Genomic DNA, 23,334 nt, shown 5'->3' on the forward strand with positions numbered 1-23,334 from the left:
AAGCCTAGAAGAGCCAGACAAGCTTCCAGGTATGTTTATTACATCAAGGAATGCCACAATACAAGTGGTAATCAGGAAACAAATGCCACTACATTAATGGCATGAGCACTGTCCTCAGTGAAAGTTTAGACCAGTTCATAATACGTTCACTATTACTCTTTCCATTCTTTTGGAGTGACTCTGCCAACAGGTGACAAGCCCCACTCAATTCCAGCTTGTGTTAACACCTGTGGAAGGATAAAAATCAAGATTATTAACTTTGAGGGCCTTATGATAGAGAACTATTTTTTATTGCTTTCAATTTAGATTTCTTGCATTGGAATATATCTCATTCACCTTTTAACAAAGTGGAACAAATATTTATACTGAGCAATATTTAAATACGTTGGTTTTCTATTCCAAAATATCTAGCTTTCAAACAAAGCATATGGGATGTACAACAGTATCAATAAAATTGAGTTCTTACATATCATCTGTATGATATTTTCATCATCACCTATACATTTTTCTGCTGAGACCTCTAACTGTACAGCTCATCAAATGCAAGTAAATTAGAGAAAAATGAACACTTGTGTTTCCAATAAGTTTTAAGATCTAGCAAAAGACTGACACTGAAATCTATGTAAGAGCCCAAAATCAAGAGATGAACTAATACAACTTTCATCTCTATCACATCAATATTCACTTCTTTAATAAAGCTCCACCATCCTGATAGCCTAAGTTGTTTCAAACCTTTGTGAAACTTGATAATCTGCATGATTATGGCTACAATTACAGCAGAGTAGAGAAAAAAAAAGAAAAACTTACATATCCCCAAACAGCAGTAAAAACTACAGCTCCACCGATGAGTACCATGTTGCCATATTTATCATGGAAGTCAGGTTCATATTTGCGATGAGTTTGTCTTACTGCAGTGCGCTGAATGCCACGAGCTTATTAAAACAGAAGTTTAGAAATCAACTAAAAATACATTCAAGTCATTCAGAACCCTCCTCTCCCATCAACAGAGAGACAAGCACCAGCGTTAAGGAATTATCTTCCTTTTAAGAAGAGCTAAAAAAACCCAACAAACTTTGGGATTTAAGGCTTTGGAATGATTCTGAAATATGGGATTATACAGAAAGCCTTGCAGTTTAAGTGTCAGCTTTTCCAATTTCTCTCTAGGAAGGTATTTCTGAAATCTCAATTCCAGTAATCAAATCCTCTAAATTGCCTTTTTCATTAGTATGTTTTCTTTGTTCCCTCAGTGTGGGAGTTCAAGCACAGTTTTAAGCATGACTATTTCCCCAAGAAAGTAATTTGCTTAGTACATAAATTTTATTAGTACTTAAAAGTGTATACTGAAAATAAACATTTATTGGCATTTAATAAACATTTCTTTTTACACCAAAAAGGATTTTCCAGGATGAAGCCCAGCATCAAATTTAGTGGTTGAAGATAGCTGATATTGATAAACCCCTTTCTCATCTATTCAACATTTTTTGAATGGAGGGAGATGGAGAAGGAATTGGAAATAACAGTGGGCCTTTGCATGATGTAAATAATACACAACGAAATACAGGAGGATATCTTCAGATCACAGGATGCATGTAAATTATAAATGTACATCATAAAGTGTACATTTATTAAGGAGAAGATACAGACTGAAAAATCAAATCACCAGCTTCAAAACACAGAAATTGTTTAGCAGCTGTTTACAAAGATTTGATCAAACACTGATCTATGCACAAAGACAAACATTACCCTTAACGCAATATAATCTTTTTTACTTCATTTCAAAAGTTCATATTTTCCCAAACACAACTAGAAAAGACAATGATGAAAATACACATAACGCTACTACATCTGTAGTGTGCTCTGTGTGGCCTCTGCTTTGTGTAGATATAGGATTTCCATCAGTTGGACCTCAGCAATGGGTGTCTCAACTATTACCAATTTTCTTGCCACGACACTAGGTACTCTGGGGGAACAGCACTGAAAGGCCTGGTGTTTCACAAGCACGTGTTTCATATCTTTAAAAAGAAAAAAGAAACTTGCACGTCTATTGAGAGAAACACTGCTAAGCACACTCACATTAGGTGCATGCACCTCGGGCTTGGCACCTCCGGGGGCTCCTGAATCGGGCAGGAAAGGGCCGCTCTGAGAGGACGGGGTTAAAGCACCTCCAGGGGCTCCTGAATCAGGCAGGAAAGGGCCGCTCTGAGAGGACGGGGTTAAGCCCCAGGCGGTGACTCTGCCCTGGCGTTACACACCGGGCCACCGCAGGTTACGAGATCTGGGTGCGCCTTCAACTGTTATCAAAGGGGAAAAGGACCAAGGCAGGGAACCCAAGGTCAGGCCGAGTAAGGGCAGCCAGGGGGCAGAACAGAAAGAAAAAAGCAGCAGAGGCCGGCCGAGGGGAGAGGGGTCTGCAGCGCCTCGGCGCCCTCACGAACCCCCCGGGGCCGCTCAGGGACAGCCCTGACAGGAGGGCAGGGGGCAGGGGAGAGACCCTCCCCCCCCCCCCCCCAAGGAAGCTGCCTAGCCGGCACCACGAAGCACCTGCAACACCCCCGCGCTCCAGAGAGCCTCCCCGCTTACCAGTAAGGTTCAGGGCAGCTCTGGCTACAGGCAGCATGCTGGCAAGCTGAGCGCAACGCTGCTGCCGGCGAGGTGCTCGTACCCTTGGTGAGCAGTGAAAAACAAAATGGCCGCGCCGGAAGTCGCCGTGCGCGGCGGCGCGGAGCAGAGCCCTTTGGGAAGTGTAGTTCGCTCGGGGGGCGCAGTGACAGAGGAAGAGAAGTTTCTCGCTGTGAGGCAGCGAGAACAGAGAAAGTCTCGTAGCTGGGAGACCGAGCCAGAGTGCACAAACTTAGTGGACCCTCCTCCCGAAAGACTGAGAAACACAGGGAGGGGGTGGTGGCGGCGCCCGTGGGGAAAGGAATAGGGATCTCCCTGCGGCAGCTGCATTCGCAGTGTCAGGATGGCCGAGTGGTCTAAGGCGCCAGACTCAAGGCGTGACGCGCCTTCCCGCGCTAGGGCTGGGTATTCTGGTCTCCGTATGGAGGCGTGGGTTCGAATCCCACTTCTGACACAACTTTTTTTTCTCCCCCACGCCCTTCTCTTTTCTTTCTCCAATTTTAATTAAAGAGCTAAAGCCAAAGATTTTACTGCAAACAGAAGTTGCAGGGAGCCTCACTGCTCCAGAAGGAATTTCTATATTGTACGTATCTTCAAACAAGAATCTACATAAAAAAGAAGCATTTGTAAAAAAGAAAATTTTTATATAGAAATTACTTTAGAGATTACATTATCTATTGATACACTGATTATTTTTCCAAGTCCGTGTATGATTTTAACCATCTTTTTAATACACGATTCTAGCAATATTTGTGCGTGAATAAAATTAAGCAAGCGTACGGCTTGGAAGAGCCGTGGATGACGTTTACTGCAGCTGCAGCCGAGCTTTTCCATTGAGGTTTAGTGCGGGTTGTTCACGAGCGACCTCGCGCCCCCCCCCCCCCCCCGCCGCGGCGACAACGGCGGGAACCGCGGGGGGAACGGGCCGCGGAAACGCACCGCCTTTGTGCAGCATTCTGCAACACTCAACGAGCTGCCGGTGCTAAAGAGGCCTTGGGCGCACGTCCAGCGTGAGGAACGACCGCACAGCCAGGAGCCGCGTTGCCGTCTCACACGAGAGGGGCAGCCACGAGCTGCCACCGCGCTTCAGGCGCCGCCATGCTGCAGGGGGGCGGCGCGGCCCGCCCCAGCTCCGCCCGCCCGCCCCCCCCAGCTCCGCCCGCCCCCCCCAGCTCCGCCCGCCCGCCCCCCCCAGCTCCGCCCGCCCGCCCCCCCCAGCTCCGCCCGCCCCCCCCAGCTCCGCCGCCCCAGCTCCGCCGCCCCCCCGAGCTCCACCGCCCCCAGCTCCGCCCCCCCAGCTTCGCCCGCCCGCCCCCCAGCTCCGCCAGCCAATCAAGCGGCTCCAGCTTGCCTCGTTTCTATTGGCTAATGAGAGCCCGAGGGAAGGAAAGATTAGCGAATAGGAAGCTGGCGGTAGGTAGGGGATCGGCTCCGCCTCCAATAGGGAGTAGCTGGCGGTGCTATTGGGCCTGTGGGTCCGCGCCTGCTGAGGCTTCCAGCCAATGGGCACGAGGCACCGGGGAGACGGGGCAGCCATGGCGGCGCTGCCGGTGCTGGCGCTGCTGCTGCTGCTGCTGGCGGCGTGGGGGGGGCCGGGGGCCGCGGCGCAGAAGCGGAAGGAGGTGAGGAGCCGCCGCCGCCGCCCTGCTCCGGCACGAGGGGCCGCGGCGGGCTCCCGCCTCAGGCGGAGGCGCCGCGAGGGGGGAGCCTGGAGGCGCGCGTGGGGCCCGCGGCCTGCGGCGGGGTCGGCCGCGGAGGCTTGCGAGCTCTGCAGGGCTGCGTTTTGCTTGCCCTCTTTTATTTTCCTTAAGTATGTGTGGCTCCGCTTTCTTTTTTTCTTCCTTCCTTTCTTTTTTTTTTTGTAGGAACTCTTTTAAGGTGTATTTCAGCTATCTGATGTTACTGTCTTCCTGCTGTGTGGGATTGTGGGGGAGCTTACCTGGTTAGGTTTGAATCACAACGATGTCACTTGATTCCGCATACTAGCTTCTTCTAGGCTTTAAAAAGATCCCTTTACATATACTTTTTCAGTTGTAAGTCAAAAAAAGAGAGGAAAAAAAAAAGTAGTTAACTACTTACTGTGAACTCTTCCTCTGTCCCTGAAGAGGAGTGTTGGCAATGTGAGGAATAGATAAATATGATAAATACAATGCCACTTAGCTAATACTTTGAATAAAAGTGTAGAACTGATGCACCAGTTTCCATTTGTCTCTTCTAAAAGACAGGTTTAGTGTTGAGCACTCATGAGTTTTCTGAAATATTTACCGAGTTAAGTTTTTTAGCAATCCTGAAGTTTAGATGCTGAACTCATTTCCATAGTGTTTCCAGTGGCTGTGTCAATTCTGCTGCCCACTGAATTTTGAAACCTTTTGAAACAGAACATGGTGCTTGGTATGAAATAAAAACCTGATTGGTTTGACTGACTGGTTTGGGGTAGTTCATACACCTGAAATAGGTCTCCCAATTAGCAGCAAGAGAAAGTACTAATGAGCTGATAGTCATCTTCAGCATGTCTAATATTAAGTATATAAGCACTTAAAGCCATTAGCGTGACTGTCAAGGGACTGTGAATGCCCTCAAGAATCTTAATGTAGTATTACATCTTGTCAATGTTCTTATGAAATATTGTGCAATAGTTTGTTGTGTCACATATAAAGACTTTCAAGATTGTGTTGTTATAGATTTAAAAAAAAATTAACATTTCTTTGATTTTTGCTTTCAGATGGTGTTATCGGAAAAAGTGAGCCAGTTAATGGAGTGGGCTAGTAAAAGATCCGTTATCCGAATGAACGGAGACAAGTTTCGACGCCTTGTGAAGGCACCACCTAGAAATTATTCAGTGATTGTGATGTTCACTGCTCTTCAGCCTCACAGACAATGTGTTGTTTGCAAGTATGGACTTACTTCTAAATTAGAACTTGAAAATCTTCATATACCTTGTAGGAAATTAAATTTAGGAGGAGGATGAGGGTTTTTTTTTTCCATACACATGGGAGGAAGATACTAAAGCATGTCATAGTAGATTTTTCTTTGAAGTTAAGTGTGTGGGAATAACGTGTAATACATATGTGGAAAAAATAATGTAATCCTTAATGATTTGCTCGCCCTCCTGAAATTATTGCTGCTATGCAGACAGAATATTCGTTCTAATAGGCTTCTGGAAAAGTGTAGGATGAAAACTCAGCTTTCCTGGCATGAGCTGCTGAGAAAGAGGAATATTTGCAGAATTACTGCTGGCATTGCACTGTAAAAGTTGCTGTTAATACATTGATTGGCACTTACTTATTTAGATAATATGGTAGATCCTTAAATATATTATGCTATTTATATATTGATTCAGAGGAGGCAGTGGTCTGTAAAGATGAATTTTGTACCTAGGTAGTTAAAACTAATTGGTTTCCTCTTTTCTGACACAGAGAAGAGGACATGCATGTATTCATTTTGGTGCTCCATAGACTAGCAAGTCATGAGCTGCTGTGTTCCGCTTCAAACTTCTCTAAGCGTCCCCCTGGAAATTACCATTGCTTTTGGTCACAACATCGCTTGTGTTTGACCTCGCATTTCAAAACTGGTTGTACCAACTGCTGAATGTGGTTGTTAAATGAGTATCTAGCCTTGAACTTTTAAAAAACTGAACATTTGAAAATGAACGTAGAGAGGTGAACAGAGTGGATGGTTAGGGTCTGTAATTTGCATTTGGACAAACGTGATACAGCATTTCATTTTGTGCGTCTTTACAGGCAAGCTGATGAGGAATACCAGATTCTGGCAAACTCCTGGCGATATTCCAGTGCATTTACAAATAAGATTTTTTTTGCCATGGTAGATTTTGATGAAGGCTCAGATGTATTTCAAATGGTAATACCTTTCTCTTTCTCTTCAGACATTATTTTTAATTTGGATTTTGAAGAATGAGGACAAGAGGATAAAGATGTATACGAGATGTAATGTTACAATGATTAAAGAAATAATTGAAAAGTTAAATGCTGCCCCTCTAATTCAGAGGAAATGAGGAGAGTAGAGGGCAATAGCATTTTGGCAGTAATGTTAATAGCACTGACAATTCTGGAATAGGCACAAGGAATGAACTGGGTTATCTGATTGTTTCTGCTAGGTCTGTCTCATATAATACCATACAGTGTAAATTTTTAATGGAATTCTTCTTTAACTTTCAATGTTGGTTAATGTATTGCTTTTTGAAGTACCTGGTCATTTTGCTCTTCCATGAACATTATGTAACCAGATGTTTTTTTAATGTACAAGAACGTTCCATATACACTTGCAATTCCAGACCAAGTTAATAGTTCATCATAGTTCTACAAATTTTCAAAAAGATACTCATCTCAACATTTAAAAGCTACATAAATTAAGGAATGATATTTTAACAAATATAAACTTTTGGCCTGGAGAAGTGGAAATGGATGTCTTTATTTTTGTTAAATTTTTCCCATAGTGTGTTGTATCAACAATTCATTCATTAAGCTACAGTCTTTTTATATTATTGTGCATATTCCTATTATGGTTTTGCACGTTTCTCTCAGAATAATAGCATCTGTAGAATGAACAGATTCCAAAAACCTGAAATGCCGTGGGGAAAAAAGGTCTTCATTAGGAAGAGATAGAACTTTATTTTATAAACAACTACTTTATTCCTACTTATCTATTATAAATCTCCTACTAACTGGACTGAATATTTTGAATCACCTGTTAGCTTTAGCCCTGAATACTAATGAAAGCACATCAATCACATTAGAAAGCCCTCTTGGTTGTGAAAAAAATCTACTGAGAAATAACCTTTTTTCCTTAAGAGATAGGGATCAACATATTTCTGAATACTAAAAAGAAAACAGCATGGAATGTACAGGGAAAATATGCAAAATTCATCTGTCATGTGTATTGATTTCTGTTTTAGAACAGGTGAGAATTTAGGCTGTTTTATAAGATATAGAAGTTCAAGCTTCTGTGCTGTCTCTCCCCCCCCCCCATTGTCAATGAAATCTATCTAATGAAAAGTTCCTTTTTCTGTGGTTGATTTAGTGAGTATACTATGTTGCAAAATGCAAATGAAGTGTCTACAGAAATGAGAGCATGTGCTAAGAGACTTCTCAGTGCTGTTCATTCTGTGATTTTATTTATTTATTTACTTTTTAATACAGCTAAACATGAATTCTGCTCCAACGTTCATTAACTTTCCTGCTAAAGGGAAGCCTAAGCGGGGTGACACATATGAACTTCAGGTGCGAGGCTTTGCAGCTGAGCAGCTTGCTCGTTGGGTGGCTGACAGAACTGATGTCAATGTAAGTGTAGCTAGATTTCCCCTTCCTGAGCACTTTCTTATTATTATGTGACGTTACCTATGAAATATCTGTCAGTTGTGTTTTGTGGATAGCAGTGTACTCAGCTACTCTAAATAGTTCTAGTCTACAAATTCTAGATTGGGCCCACAAGATTTTTTTAAAAGCCACTGCATCTTTAAGGATTTTTGGATTATTACATTCTGTGCAACATTTTGTGTTCTTCTGTCTGATAAAGTGGTAAGACTCATCTCCTTCCTTCTCCCTTTTCTCTTCCTGTGGAAGAAAAGCAGGTTTTGAATTATTTGGTAGAGTAAAAGTGTATAAAAGACTTGCATAACTTTTGTTACAATAAAGGAAGAAGAAGCATTAATAACTTTGCTAGAATCAGGTTTATTGTGTTTAAAATAAAAAATAAAAAAATGGGGGGGTTGTTCTTCCACTCTAGTATATTGTGTATTTTAGGAGAAGTGAGAATATAATGTATGTTCCTGTTGAGGGAAATTAATTTAAATATCCTTTGTGCATAGATTCGTGTGATAAGGCCACCAAATTATGCTGGACCACTGATGTTAGGACTGCTGCTGGCTGTCATTGGAGGCCTTGTATATTTGCGTGGAAGCAATCTGGATTTTCTGTATAACAAAACTGGCTGGGCATTTGCTGCTTTGGTGAGTAATCGTAACTCTTGTCTGCCTGTTGCCATGAGGTTTATAACAATTTAAATCTTAAGCCTTTGTTTAAAGAAGTTCAAATTTAGTAGAGAAAAATGAGATGCATTTAGCTTTTCTTCTTGGTAGTCTGATAATTTTATTTGATCCTTTTTATTTTTTTATTTTTTCCCTTCCAGTTGAGTTAATGCTTGATTAGATGCTTTTATGCTGGTAAAAGATAGGACAGTGCAAAGTCTAAGGTTGAGTGCCAAGGCAGTACTTTTTGGTATGAAATGAAAAGCAATTGGGTGAAACAAGATAATTCTTATTGATTAGTGTTCTTCTTTTCTTTTTAGTGTTTTGTATTAGCAATGACATCAGGCCAGATGTGGAACCACATTAGAGGGCCACCATATGCTCATAAGAATCCCCACACAGGACAAGTGGTAAGCCAATTTTCTTTGTTTAGTTATTGTGTAGAAATACAATAGAAACACAGAATAGGCCAACATTAAAAGAGGAAAGTCAGAGTGCAAATTCTATTCTTGGCTTCTTTCTTAGTAAGTCAGTGAGGCAAATCTTGTAGTCAGCAAGGCAGATTAAAAAGCTGCTGATTGGTTCGGAGAGGATCTGTCCTCTCGGAATATATGCCTGCAAAAGAAGGGTTTTATAGGTACGCTGTGGGAACAGGAAGAATGTTAGAGCTCCAGTCAGGATTTAGATGATGCTCTGGTTAGCTTTATCCTTTTCTTGGCTCAAGTAGAACAAGACATTCTGTTTTGGATAAAGGTCAGTATTTTGTGATCATGTAGTAGTAAAGTAAGAGTTTGCAAACAAAGTGCTGGTGTTCTGTAATTGCTGTATGATGATTTCAATTCTGTCACTTAGAATTCCATCTTAATAGGAAGGTCATTGCTACAGTCTCTTCTCATCCAGTGATCAGTATTAATTCTGTAAGAATGGTGGTATTCTGTGATGTTCTAAGAGTAAGAAGTGCAAGAGAGACGTTCAAAGAGTTCTAAGGTCAAACATGGCTTTGTAGGTGTTTTGTTTCTTTTTTTAAAGGTGTATTGCTTCCTGTGCTTAGTAATAAGCTTTTTAAGAGAGAGAATAAGAAATACAATTCTCAGACTACAAATGTTAAGATTAATTTACTAGATAATAACATGCTCAGTTTTATGTTAGAAACTGCTCAAAGTGCTTCCTGTGCAATAAAGCAATAGACAACAGGGCATGCTGGTTCTAGAGTGTTGCCCTGGAGGCTGTTATTGTTGCTTTAATACGAAGAGTTCAAGATCTTTTTAATTGTGGAAACTTCCATTTTTCTAGTTATCATAGAAAGCTAAGCAGATACTAAAATAATGCTCTAGGGTACAGAGAATGGCGTACTGAGTTACCAAAACTATTTGCTAACAAGGTGTTTGGGGCAGGGAGTTTCTCCCTTGCTTTAGAACCTAAGGTCAGCATTTCTTTCATCCTTCTTGTTTCCTGTCTCCCCCTTAAGTGCAAGTAAAACATATGTGATGTGCTTTGGAGGAAGAATAATGAAAATGCTTTTTGCTTAGGTTCTGAGGGTAGATTATTTTACATGACTTAATCTGTTCCATCTCTGGCCCTTCTATACCTCTTTTAACTATTCCTATTTGTTTTCACGTTTTCATATCACTGCTCACTTGTCTGTGACATTGCTTTACCCTCTCATGTACATATGTGGTATTTCTAGTTATGAGGAGGCATGATGGGTCTAGATTGCTAACAGTGTAAGATAGGTGCTTATGGTGGGTCTTTACATGATAAATGGTCTTATTGCTAAACCTGGTAAAAATCTTCCTCTTAGCTACTCTACCCATCTAATAACTCCCATATAAATATGTTTTGAGGTTCTTGAGATAAATTATGGATATCTGGTGATCTTAAACTTGTGAAATCCCACTCATGGGAAAGATTAGTTTTAGCATGGCTTGAAATATGCTGTCTTGTACATAATACCACATGAGATTCACTGTAAGAGTAGTCTTTATGTATTGGGGATACTGCGTCTCTTAAGATGCTTACACATATTGGCTGTTCTCATGTATTTTACTCAGAAAGGAAATTAGTCTGGTTATGTCCTTTCATGTCCAGTTAGGTGGGTTCAGGCCCTCTGTATTTTTTTCATTAAAAAGCTGATCTGTTCATCCAACTTGCTTTTCTACTTAGGTATAACATCACAGCATCGTGGGATGTAGAGCTTCCCATAAGGGATTCAATAACAGTGGGCTTAACTTTGGAATTCAAACTTTGTTAACCCACTTAGGTTCTTCTTGTGTGTATGTGTGTTCGCAAACACGTACTAACCATCTGAGTCAACTTGTAGAGTGGAAGTTCTTATTCAACATGTCTTCTCGGAAACATTTCCTCTTGTTTTGTAATATTTCTTCTGTTTACCTCGTTCATAAGCCCTTGTTGATCTTAATATGGAGACTAAAGAATAAAGCTTCAACTCTGTTAGTAATGACTTTCCTTTTCTGGGTATGCCAGGGGAAGACTTCAAATGCTGGCGAGTAGGGTCTACATGCAGCTTGAAGAGAATGCCCCTAAGCACCAGAGCAATCTAGGCAGCAGAACGATCTGGGTCTGAGGGTGGATCAGGCTTGGATAACAGTGGGTGTGGGAGGACATGGTTGTGGTGTTTTGCACTGCAAAACAAGGAATCTGGGTCATGAAGGTCATAGCTGCACTTGCATTGTTATAATCTGACTGCTGTTTTGGGCTGATTGCACTTGATACTAGAGGGGAGAGATTTGATGCTGCTGTCACACCCTCCCCTCCCAATCAAATCAATGGTCAGCAGTTGAAATTGTTCACGCACCTTCTGGGCTACAACTTTTGTGAGTCCTGAAAGAAACAGTGCAAAAACAGTTTCAAGCTTCATAGCTGTTAATTATTTTAAAGTTGACTCCAGTCTTTCTTAAATTCAATTGCTTTTTGTCTCTTACAGAACTATATCCATGGGAGCAGCCAAGCCCAATTTGTGGCAGAAACACACATTGTTCTTCTGTTTAGTATCCTTCTTAGATGCATGCGGTTGGTGACAGTTTTTCTGCTAACTTATACTAATGCCTTTTCTTTGAGTACTTTGTCAAGTCTCGTATCTGTCACCTCATACTGGTGCAGAAACTTGTAGAGCTTTCCTGTGTTGACAGCTATGCCTTTCTTATGCCAAAGATCTTTAAGTTGAAAAGAAAATTGTTTACTGATCTTTCTTGCCACTTTCTTCCTCGCTCTATTACTGAACTGAATACAGTGTTAAAGACGTGGATTCTTGTGGAACCACATTAGGATAGCCCCTGTTCTTCTGCATGTCTCTTATCTTTTTGATCTCTCTCACTGAATTCTTGCTTTGGTGTTGAATTTTTTCCTTTATTACTGATCTATCTTCTTTTATTTTTTTTTGCTTATCTTTGCTTTTAGTCTTAGTTTTCATTCATGATAATGATTCAGAACTTTTCCTTGCCAGTATTATGCCATCAAGAAAGGTGGGCAGAAACTTACATGTTGAGCTCTTGCCTTTCCCATTTATATAAAAATTTCTTTTGAGTGATAGGAATACTCTGAAATTCAGTACTCTTCCTCAGCTCACACATGTTTTTGATCCATCACTTGTAACTGTCGTTATCTGTGACCCAAACTTTTCTTTCTTGTCTTGTCACCTGTAACAGCCTATGCATTATTTTGTCTTCATTCAGGAATTCTTCTTGTTTCTTTTTTTTTTCCAAATACTGTCTGTCTTGCAGCTTTACAGTCCCAATTTGTCAACATTTTCATAGTACACAAGTGCACAGAATACCAAACTTACTTTTAGGCACATCAATTAGTTTTTCACTTACCAGTATAGCCTCAATATTTAATTTAATATTTTATTTTATTTTATTTCAGAGTACCTGTCCCCTTCTGTACTTCCTGACCATGATTTATAAGTCATCTTTGTTGCAAGAACAGTAAGGTTCTTAAACCCAGTGACTTCAGCTACTTTCTCTCTTTTCTCTTCTTTTTATCTTTTCCAAATCTCAATTTCACAAGTGGCATATTGTTTTTTTCCTTATTAGATGATACAAAGTAAGCAATTGGTGTTTAAATATTCTGGTGTTGAAAGAACTTTATACTCTTGCTGTGTATTTACTATCAAAAGTATTTTTTTTAACTGAGAAACTCTATTTGGAGGAGGACTTCTGATTTTCCTTTCGCTAGCTATTACTGTACTGCTGATGCATCTAATCAGATGCAACCTGACAACTTTGCTTATTTGTGCTAATGTTATCTTACTGTGGACTCTAAAATATTTAGCTATCCATACCGTTGTGGACCAAATATACCAACTGCTGTAGAATTTAACAAAAAGAAAGTTGGTAAGATTCCTTTAGGCTGAAGTCAGTTTTCTCCTGTGTTTCTCTTATGCTGAAGGTGGACTGCATATGAAATTGAAAAATCTCTTATCATTCCCATTGCAGTCCATGATAAATACTCCTCATTTCATGAGCAGGATTGCGGCTGAAACATCTACGCTGGAATGCAATTAAACCTCGGAGTTCTGCATTTCGTTTCAGTGAATCCACAATTTAGCTTTGTTAGGATTCACTCCTGACAAATATCAGGCCTTTTAAGTTGTCTGTGCTGCCTTAATTTTAGCAACTTTAATAATTTGTCAGTTGAAAAATTAATACTTAAATGTTGCTACTTGAAAGGTATCCTGTTACATTAAATACTGTTCAAATATTTTATTAATTTTTTAGCTGATTAAAAGGCACACATGTAAATAACGCTTGATTTTTTCCAGTGGTGTAGAACAGTATTAGAAGCAGACCTACCTCTCTGTAGGAAGGAGTGTTATTTCATTACAAGCTGAGATAGTAAATGCAAATTTTTAAATTTGTGTTAAGAGACTCCCATATCTTCCAGTTTATATTTTAAACTAAATTATATGATTGAGTGCCTTTATGTTGCTTTTTTCTGTAGTTGCTTGTTTGGGTGGGAGGTCATTACTTTTTCCAGTGAGTTTTAATGCCCCAGGTGTTGGGTTAGAGCTGAATTTATGAAATTAGGAATGAGTGTATTGTATTTTTGTTGATTTAGCCTTAAACAGCATTCATAGATGGTGGTGTTACTTTAGGAATGGTACTCCTCCATGAAGCAGCTACTTCTGACATGGATGTGGGTAAACGAAAAAGTAAGTACTTTTGTCTCTATCAAGGGAAGACATTCAGTAAAGATTTCTGATACAGACACTAACAAAAATGTTTCTTCACTATGGAATTTCTTATTCTGTGTATTGGTCGTGTTTTTCTTTATTCCCTGTAAGTAGTTTCTGGCAAACAATGGCATTCAGAGTTTCCATGGACTCTGCCCTTCAGCCATGCAGTTGTTGGAACAGACATGGATTATAGAGTAGTGGAGTAAGCTAGTATTTCACAATTTGATCTTTCTTCTTTGAAGGGAAAAAAATAAAAAACAGACTTAGTTTAATGTTCTGACAACTGAAGAATAAGCCTAGAGGATTCCACATGGCCTTGCTTAATATCCAGGCAATCTGATGAGAATAGAGATAAGGCATCTTAAGACTTTTACTGTAGTAAACAAAGTAAAACCTAAGAAATGATCACAAAACAAAATACCCTAGAAAGCATCAGGCACTAACTTACTAAGGGTTTCATTATTTTAGCTGTCCAGGAAGAAAGAGGTAAGTTTTTCTTTTCTGACATTATTCTCATTTTACAGCCGTGTTCATAGCCATGTTTCAGTCCTACATGTCTGAGGCAATATGTCTGTTTTGGAGTAGGTGGATCTTTGTTGTTTTCCTTCCCCAGTGCTATTCATGAAGGGTGCTTCAGCATAAAAGTGCATGCAGTCTTGTATAAAATGCACAAGAACTCTTTTGTATATGTGCTAATTCCTCTCTATTTGTTCACAGCAGCAGTCAGAACAGTAGTTTATTGGTTCCTGCTCAGATTTCCTTAAAACAATTGGACCTGTGGTGGTACCAAGTGAAACAGCTTTCTACTTACGCTGGGAGTGCATGCATGTGTGCTTACTGATTTCCTTTCCTTAGTTGGTTTATTGTATACTTTGCACCTTTAAGCAGAAGTGAATCCTTTGTTTTTTCGGCAGCATTTGGAGTTGCTTAGCAAAGTGCAAGATAAACTCAAAGACCTTTTTGGGTGAAAGGGAGATATACAGCTGCTTTGCAGCATTTTGTTGGTAAGGGAGAGAAGAAGGGACTTGAACCAATGCTATAAAATGGACTTATAGTGGGAATTTGAAAGAGAATTGATGTTAACGTAATTCTTCTCTGTGACCATAACAAAGCTCTTATCTGACCAAATAAATCTGTAAATATTGCAGAATGCTTTTGAAAACCCCAGCTACAGGGGTATTTTCAGAGAGGACTGTCACTTTGCCTTAATCCTCTTCTGTATCTCTTGCAGTCATGTGTATTGCTGGTATTGGCTTGGTGGTGTTGTTCTTCAGTTGGTTACTCTCTGTCTTCAGATCTAAATACCATGGCTACCCATACAGGTTTGGTTTTTCTGCTGCTCCAGTCATTGTTTTGCTATACGTTGCAGTACAGCTGTATTGCCGTCAACTTTTCTGGAGGAATTGGGAAAAATGCAAATAAGGACTTAAAGATTGAAAGTAATAATGGAAGTTTTTATATCTTGACTGCCTGCTTATGAAAGGATCTGTTCCTTCTTGTCTAGTAATGTTAATATAAATCAGAATGGAGAATTAGGCAAAGAGCTTATTTTCCAAAATGCAATTTGGTGGGAAATGCTTTTTTTTAAACACTCATTTCTCAGTGATTAGTAATATTGGCTGATACAATGACCAAAAATACTGGTATTCTGTGGGTAACACCATTTTTCCATCTGGCCAAAGCAAAGATTGTGGTATTCCTTTTCATGCTATTACATATTATAAAATATTTATATTCTCGCATTGATACCTCAGCCAACATATGTTGAAAAATAAGTGCCTCTTTTCCATTTTTCTGTTCCTCCCTATTTATGCATCTTGATTATTAATCCTTATTCGTGAGAATGTCTGATTTTCTGGAGGTACGTGAAAGCTAAGTGAAATGTTGCACACCTTTATTTTTTTCTAAGATTAATAAGAATGTTTGTTCTTTTGTTCCTGCAGCTTCCTGATGAGTTAAAGGATTCCAGACTCTATAACACTGGAAGGGTGGTGACTCCGAAATTGTGTGTAATGCAATGGAAGAGCTAAATGTGTATGGTTCACGCTACCTCTCTTTACATTGAATGAGATAGTTAAACACTGAACCAAAGACAATGTGTAGTGCCTTAAGTATAACAAGCAATTTGCTGTGAAGGACACAGAGTATTAAGATGCAATCTCTCTTCATAAGCTTTACATCTTCTTAAACAACTTTATTTTAAATCTAGTGAAATTCAAAGTTTATTGTTTAGAACTACTATGTTTCCTTAGACTAACTATAAACTATTTTAAATTCAGTTGGATAATCTGTTTTCCATATTTTTTTTTTCCCTCAAATATTTATCACTTTATTTCCTATTCATGTGTAGCTGGTGACAGTTGCTTCTCTGGATCATGCTTTCTCATGGTTGAGGAAACTTCATCTTGTACCTGGAAACCTCTTCCTTCAGTCTGTATGTGACCCTTGGAGCATACTCCACATTGCAGTGGGAAATGGGCATATCTTAGAGCTGTATTTTAGTTTTGAGAAGGATACTTGATTGCTGTATGATGCAAGAGATTGCTTCACAGAGGAAGGGAGAGTTTTTAACAGGTAGAAATGACTTATTTTGATAACTTCAGGATTTTTATGTTAAGTGACATAATGTATGTTCTACTTGATATTCCAGATTCAAAAACAAAAAAAGCCAGGTACATTTCTTCTCCTTGTCCTTTCTCCAACCTCCCCCCCCCCCATACACACACATTAAATAACCAATAACTCCTATCCTCAGTTCAATTGAAATCCCCATTTGTTACAGGGCAACTTGTTCAATCATTCATCGAGAACTTTCTTTGATAGCCAAATGCTGAAATTACCATGTAGGTTTTAAACACTGGCTCAAAGTCAGAAATATTCTTAGCCTGTTCCACACTCCCCTCCCAAAACTCTGAAAAACAGAACTACAAAGATAACTCTGTAGCATGAGTGACAGGATGTTAACTGCCTTTTAAGTTATTGCTCAGTGCCCTGACAAACCAGCAGGTAACAGTGTTTTAGTCTCTATTTAAGTTCTCATTATGTTTTCTGTTAATTTCCCTATACTCTTTTCAGTTTTTTCCTTGGAGAGGACAAGGGAGTGGGCAGAGACATCTAATCTCAGGATAAATGTTATTACCCCATGAAAGATTTGTTAGCCTTAAAATTAAGTGGATGCTCTTTTTGTTCTCTCGCAAAGATAATTTTGCCTTCGGGATTCTTAAAAAGACCTTGTGCCTCAGTCCAAACTTGTGTAGCTCGGTGCCTGTACTAGAGAAAATCTTCGCAGCCTGATTCAGTAATACTCCCTCAGGCTGTGGTAGCCTTGGAGGTCACTAGTCAGAGGCAAATATCATAAGACTTCTGTATCTTGCTTCTGCCTCTCCACTGTTTCGAGGGATTAAAGAATTTGGACACTTTGAAGCTCCAAAAGGACTATATCATTCAAAGTACAATGTTTCTCTTTTGCAAGCTTGTTGAATTAACATACATTTGAAGTGCCTTAACTCCACTAATTTAGTTGTTTGGTGATGTTTCAACATGTTGAGATGCATTTTTATGCCATACAGAATGACAAGCCTTAGTGGAATGGATAAATTGTGTGCTTGACTGGATTTTGGACAACTTTCAATAAAATTTTTTTAGTCTGTTCCATGTTCCTTTGTCTTTCAAACTTCATGTTAAAAGTTAAAAGTAAAAAAAAAAAAAAGGAAGAAGACGACTACAGAAGAATCTGTTTTCTTCTACTGTTGCTCCAACATGTTAATACGAGTGACTGTATGTGGTAAATAACCTGGATATGACTGACAAGACTGGATTGGCATTAATGTGTGTGCATTTGTGGGGAAAATATAGCCCAAAATGTCAATACTAGGGATCTTCTCATGTAGCCAGTTAAAAGCAAAGGGTCTCATGTTTTGTGTGCTTTTTTTTTTGACAGCTGTCCTGAGGTGAAAATCTTGGCTTCCTGTAGTCATAGACAGAGCACTATAGTATTTCCAGAGGTGGAATCTAGTTAGCACTATAGATTTGCCTAGAAAATTCTGGATTGTTGTATCTGATTTCCCACCCCTTTGCTACTTCAAGAATGCTTCCAGTGGTTCCAATAAACCTGTAAGTTGGTTCTCCTTAGCAGTGTAGGCCAAAGTGACTTAAAATGCCATTCTAAAGTAGTACAATTTTTTTCTTAAACTTTCAGTTTTGTTTCTAATTTTTCTGACTTGATGTATATTTTATTCTGCCCTTTTGAAAAGCATATAATCATATTGATTAACTTAAGACACGTACATCATGCTGGTGGATGGAGGGGAAATGCTGGTCTTCCATTTAAGGCAGTATACTTGTAAAATGATTCAGATTTTCCTCATTTTCCGTGCTGACTTTTCAAGCTGTATAAGATGAAACTAATGCTTGCTTTCTCCAATTGTTTTTCTGCTCTCTAGGCTGAAACTTAAGTGCATAAAGGAGGGGACAAATATAATAGTGGAGCAGAAGAAGATTGAATGCTTGTGAGGACCTGTAGCAGACTTAGAGAGCATGCAGTCCTAGAAAGTTTTATTTGATCTGCACAGCAGTTGAAAGGCAATGGCCAGGTATAATTGGGACACTGATTCTCCAGCTCTTGGGCCCACCAGCGTATGCGTTTTGCCCGAGTAGTTAATGTAACACACTTCTGGACAAGTAGAACAAGGGTGGAAGAGACAATGCTTTAGAGAATTGGTGTGTTAAGACTGGGAGTTGGATAGGGGCTGCCTCTTTTAGAAAGTGAGCCATTAAACAGCTTAGAAATACTGTAAAAGCTCACCTTAAGAGAACATTTACTATAATAAAAGGAGCAAATGGTGTCTGGTTACTTTGCTGTAGTTGAAAATGGACTGTGGTTTCCTTAATGTGGCTGGCCACAGACTGCTTATTTTTCTGCTTTTGAGAAGGAGCTGTGGTATATTTGAATATTATTTTGAAATAATAGTAGCTAAAAGTAATTTAGGGAGTTCTCTGAGCTAAACCCAGGGCAGGTGAATAACTCAAGTTGGATTAATCTAGGCAAAGGTTTGTGTTTATCTAAAGGGGTAAGGTTACTGAAAGCTGCTCTCTTCAAATCATACTAGTGTGTGTTGAATGTGCTTCTTAAAGTAGTGGTGCTTAGTAGTCATTCCTCTAAGCCTTCTTCAGAGGAACTTCAGAACCACATGCTGTCCAGGGACGCAACTGCTTACTCTCCCAACAAGATGGAAAACGTGCTCAGGTCTGTGTCTCCAGTGTGTGGCTCGGTGCTCATGAAAATATCCATAATGCCCTGGAGGATGATGTCTGTGTGACTGGGCGTACATGCGCAATCACGTGTTTAAGATGCACAGTGAGACATGAGGGTAGGAATATGTCAAACCTTCTGGCAGGCAATGGGATAGCCATTTGTGTTTGAGGAATATGATGAGACAATGTTTGCTTGGAGGCTTTAGGAGCAAAGCCTAGATGCTATATAATTACAACTACAGGACATTTAGTTAAATGTACAGCAAAGCTAATTCCGAGCCTTGTTAAAAAGCATAGCAAACTTTTATTCCCACTCTACATTCCTGGAAAATCAAAGTAGAATTTTTAGAAGTACTAAAGAAGTACAATTGCTTAACTTTCTAAATGCTTGGGAACATCCAAAGAAAATTAGGTGCCTAAATTGCTTATGCTTGTTTGGATATGCTGCCCATAATAACAAATTATGCTAGATGGTGGCATCTTTTATACAAACTTCTGTGAGGTCTATAATGTTCACTATGTTTTATAGCAATAGTTTCTGATAGTGTATTAAGAGTTATCAGGTCACTTACAGAAGATCACTTGTGCTGAAATGACTTTTTTTTTTTAAAACGTTAGAATTACTAAATGCTTTCATCTGCTATGAGAAGTGAATTTTCTCACACAGAGTTTGGAAGAGTACTGGCATTTTATTTCTATAAGGGACTTTTGGATGTTCACTGCTTTTTCTCTTACTGAAAAGCTTTAATGATTGAATACAAACTACTACTAGATTGATTCCACATTATCACTTTGAGCTTTATTAAGAGGAAGAGAGTAACAGCAAAACATGAGAACAAAGTAAAGTTCTTGAGTAAGCCATCATCTGTTTTCAGTTATATTTATTCTCTGAATAGCGAATGAGTTCCATTGCACATAATCTATTCTAAAAACATGTCACTTCTAAAAGCTCAGATCTTGACCATTCCTATAAACTGAATTTAAACTTAGTGTTGTACTGTTCTGGATGGATTGTGCTACTTTTATTGTAGAGAATCTGAACAAGATATAGAAGTAGTTTGTCTTTCTAGGTCAGGAGCATGGACAATTATTAAAACACTCTTGTCAAATGATAACGACTACGCATGTCTTTCAGCCATTTTTCTAAAAACTAGGCTAATACCTAGTTAAGAAAATTAATTACTATCATTATGAAATAAATTGGACAGTGATGAGACCCAACAGTGACCCTCCGTTTGTCCTGCAGACTGTAAGCTCAGTCTCTCCTCCGCTGAGCATATTGGAGCCAGCAGTGTCTGGTATAGCATTAGGGAAAGTGATCCTGCAGGCTGAGGAAAGCGAACTGTCGGCAGATTAGATCTGCAGAATGTATTTCTAGAGATTCATGCAACATCTGACATTATGCAGCCATCGGTGTGTTCCTACTGCCTCTGTTTTTGACAACCTGGCAATTAATAGTGTCTGTTTTTGTCTTTTGGAGTAATAGTTGGGAGATGGAAACATTTCCATTCTTAACTTGATCTTGCCTTTCCCTCACCATAGGATTTTTTTTTTAAAGTGCATCTTAGGATGTAAGTTAGCAATTTGAGGCAATTAGATTTGTTTTTAAACTGCTTTCAAATACCTTCTTCCTTCTCCCAAGGATATAGAAACACTTACTAGTTTTACTCTGTGGTTTTGTTCTTTTACTACATAGTTTTAAATCAGTAGGATATTAGTCCTTAAAGCAGACTAAATCCCTTGAAAAGGAGAAAAATTACAAAGAAGGTAAATATGTTGTGTACTTATTTTAATCACACAACTGAAATACCAACACAGATCTAAGAATAGGTATGCCTCCAGCTTAATATATCTATTCCTGTTATCAACTAGTGGCTAAAAAATTAAGATGGCTTTTTGCGAGTTTATTATAGAATTTGTAGCAGTTGGAGTTAACATGGATTTATTTTTCCTTCTAAAACCTATCTGAAAGGTAGGTGATGTTTTGGTCTTTTCAAATTGTAACATTGACCATGAGATAGCGTTGCTAACAAAAGCTGTTCTTAAATCTGCTGTTTGGTTTTAATAACATTCAGTACAGGATGTAATTCTTGCATAAAAGTCAATTCTAAAGCAAATTATGTTTAGACTGATTTGTAGAATTTCCCTGGGAGATGTAAGGTTATATGTGCTGAAATCTAAAAATGCTATTTATTCTACTCCTAGCCTTTTTGAATGAAATACATATTAAGGAGAGGTTATACTTAAAATGACAGGGCTTCCACTTACAAGCTTTCTCTCATTTTGCGCATTGCATTATGAGGCTAGGTGACATTTTTAATCTGTTCAGAAAAATTGCCCATTTTCAAAGTTGGTTGTCTTCATAAGTGAATAATATTTTACTTGTCATCTGTTTCAAATTCTGTCCAGTAGTAGACTTGGTATTTGGAGTCAGTTCTTCCGCTTTGGTGGCGAGAGAAGACTGAGGTTTACCCCAAACTCCAGCCAGGATTGCTGCCTTATTTAAGCAAGTGTGTGACTTCCCTCCCCCCGCAAATAGGATATATCTCTGTCCTCTTGGGTTCCAGTGGATTTTAACATTTGACAGGAAAACAGAAGCTGCTAGTAAAGCGGGAAAATGATTTTGTCATACCTTTGTCTTGCATGAAACTGCCAATAAGTTATCATCAGTGTGTTTCCTTATAGAATTTTCTGTTATTTAAAAAAAAAAAAAAAATCATAGCAAGGCTGGGCCTAAGCTACTAGCTACAAATGTAGAGCCTCGCTTAAGTTGGGTGCAGTTCAAGTTGAGCCTTGATAATTCTCAGTATAGGTTACACTATGCATAGCTCACTGTCTTTTTATTTTCCGTTTTCAAAATCTCTTCTGTGCTCATGTCCTGGTCCACTTTGAGTTCAGTGGTTGGTCCTTACAGAGGCCTGGGGTCATTCTGGGCTCTCTGCAGAGTTTTGGCAGGCATGGTGGTAGTGTTCTTCACATGGCTGATGGTCTATTTGAAACAGTGTGATTAATTTGCGGCTTCCTAGCTGTGGGGTGTGCCTGTAGCTGGGGGGTGGGGGCGAGGAAGCCCCCTTGCTCCGCCTCCTGCAGCCCTGCTCCCCGCCTTCGCTCGTGGGCAGCTGTGTAATAAATACATATGGTAATTGGCTGCCACTAAAACGGCCGAGAGTAGTTGGGCACCCAGAGGCTGGAGCCCCCTGCTGGGCAAAATAGCCAATACACTTCTGGTCTGGAGTGATGTCATGGGGCTGGGTGCATGACGTCAGGCCCCCGCCGCTGATGTAACCCCGCGGCTAGCCAATCAGAGCGGGGAAGGACGGGGAGGTGACGTGAGCGACCCTAGCAACAGGCCCCGTCGGAGCGGCCCAATTAGAAAATCGATGGGGGCGGCAAGCAGCCAATCGGCGCCGGCGAAGGAGGAAGGCGGCAGGAGGCAGGTCTCCCTCAGCCTCCCTCCGACAAGATGGCGGCGGCGCTGGCGATGGCGGCAATAACGGCTTTGTCTCCTTTCAGCGCCTGAGCCCGGTTCCGGCCCGGCCGGCCGCACCGAGCAGCGGCAGCGGAGACATGACCGCAGAGCCCATGAGGTACGGCTCGGGGCCCGCTCCGGCCGGGGCCGCCGCGAGCGGGCGGGCCGGCCCCCGCCGAGGCGAGGAGGCGGCCGCGGGCAAAACGCGCCGGGGCCTCGCGCGCGGCCGGTGCCGGCGGGCGGCGCCCCCGCGCGCCGCGGCGCCGCCGCCCGGCGGGGGGTGGGGCGGGGATGGCGGCGGGGCGGCGGGGGCCGGGCAGGGGGAGGGATGGCGGCGGGGGGCCGGGTGGGGAGCGCAGGGGGAGGGGACGGCGGCCGAGTGCAGCCGCGGCCCGCCTGGGGCGCGGCGGGGTCGGGCCCGCGCGGGGCTGCAGTGCGGAGGGCCGGGCCGGGCCGCCGCTGTCCCCGCGCCCGTTCGGGCGGGAAGCGCGAGGGGAGGCCCGGCGGGGCGGGGCGGGGCGGGGCCCTGCCCGGCCCCCGTCGCCGGCCCTCTTGCCCCGTCGCGGGGCTGCTGGGCGCCGTAGGCATCTGCTCCTGCGCTTGCCACCCCCCGCCCGCGCCCCACGTGCTCCTCTGTAGTAAAGTCCTTCCCTACCGATCCCCCCGTGGAGGATCTGTTTTGCCGTCGGTTTACAAACACCTCCCTCTCTCCTTGAGCTGCGTGCCGTACCGTGCTGATTCTTACCAGCAACTCCTGCCTTGCTGCATAAAGTAAACATGCTGCCATTGAACAAGTTCAGTCAGTGTTAAGAAAGA

At 41.0% G+C, this 23,334-nt stretch overlaps 3 protein-coding genes and 1 non-coding gene across 11 annotated transcripts in view; 3 read left to right on the forward strand and 1 right to left on the reverse strand.

Moving 5' to 3' along the window:
• Positions 1-18: 18 nt before the first annotated feature.
• COX7B (cytochrome c oxidase subunit 7B) lies at positions 19-2,689 on the reverse strand. Its single transcript, XM_013948487.2, has 3 exons — positions 2,581-2,689; positions 808-932; positions 19-227 (listed from the first exon to the last, which is right to left on the reverse strand). Exons 1-3 carry the CDS (start codon positions 2,615-2,617, stop codon positions 153-155), a joined length of 237 nt encoding a protein of 78 aa, XP_013803941.1. The 5' UTR covers positions 2,618-2,689; the 3' UTR covers positions 19-152.
• A 267-nt stretch (positions 2,690-2,956) lies between these two features.
• Positions 2,957-3,073, forward strand: TRNAL-CAA (transfer RNA leucine (anticodon CAA)). The gene is made up of 2 exons: positions 2,957-2,994; positions 3,028-3,073. It is a non-coding gene; the product is annotated as a tRNA-Leu (tRNA).
• Positions 3,074-4,151: 1,078 nt separating this feature from the next.
• Positions 4,152-17,452, forward strand: MAGT1 (magnesium transporter 1). 3 transcript variants are annotated; one of them, XR_010885575.1, is made up of 11 exons: positions 4,154-4,241; positions 5,342-5,511; positions 6,360-6,477; positions 7,776-7,916; positions 8,444-8,584; positions 8,923-9,012; positions 11,547-11,610; positions 13,698-13,772; positions 15,028-15,118; positions 15,740-15,830; positions 16,147-17,452. XR_010885575.1 is itself a non-coding variant. In XM_067304334.1 (10 exons), exons 1-10 carry the CDS (start codon positions 4,155-4,157, stop codon positions 15,753-15,755), a joined length of 993 nt encoding a protein of 330 aa, XP_067160435.1. In that variant the 5' UTR covers positions 4,152-4,154; the 3' UTR covers positions 15,756-17,452. The 3 variants fall into 3 exon arrangements, 2 of the variants coding, with proteins under 2 accessions (XP_067160435.1, XP_067160433.1); XM_067304334.1 differs by having other exon boundaries at positions 4,152-4,241; positions 15,740-17,452; XM_067304332.1 differs by lacking the exons at positions 15,028-15,118; positions 15,740-15,830; positions 16,147-17,452 and having other exon boundaries at positions 11,547-11,632; positions 13,679-13,714.
• Positions 17,453-22,479: 5,027 nt separating this feature from the next.
• ATRX (ATRX chromatin remodeler) overlaps positions 22,480-23,334 on the forward strand; it is a 94,965-nt gene continuing 94,110 nt past the window's right edge. For all 6 annotated transcript variants that reach the window (XR_010885576.1, XR_010885577.1, XR_010885578.1 and 3 more), the window contains exon 1: positions 22,480-22,636. Coding sequence is in view for 3 of the 6 variants with exons in the window: in XM_067304335.1 (XP_067160436.1) it covers positions 22,617-22,636 (20 nt within the window). In the remaining 3 variants the exon portion in view is untranslated. The remainder of the gene's footprint in view (positions 22,637-23,334) is intronic.

This window comes from Apteryx mantelli, chromosome 13 (assembly GCF_036417845.1).
Source record: "Apteryx mantelli isolate bAptMan1 chromosome 13, bAptMan1.hap1, whole genome shotgun sequence".
NCBI lineage: Eukaryota > Metazoa > Chordata > Aves > Apterygiformes > Apterygidae > Apteryx > Apteryx mantelli.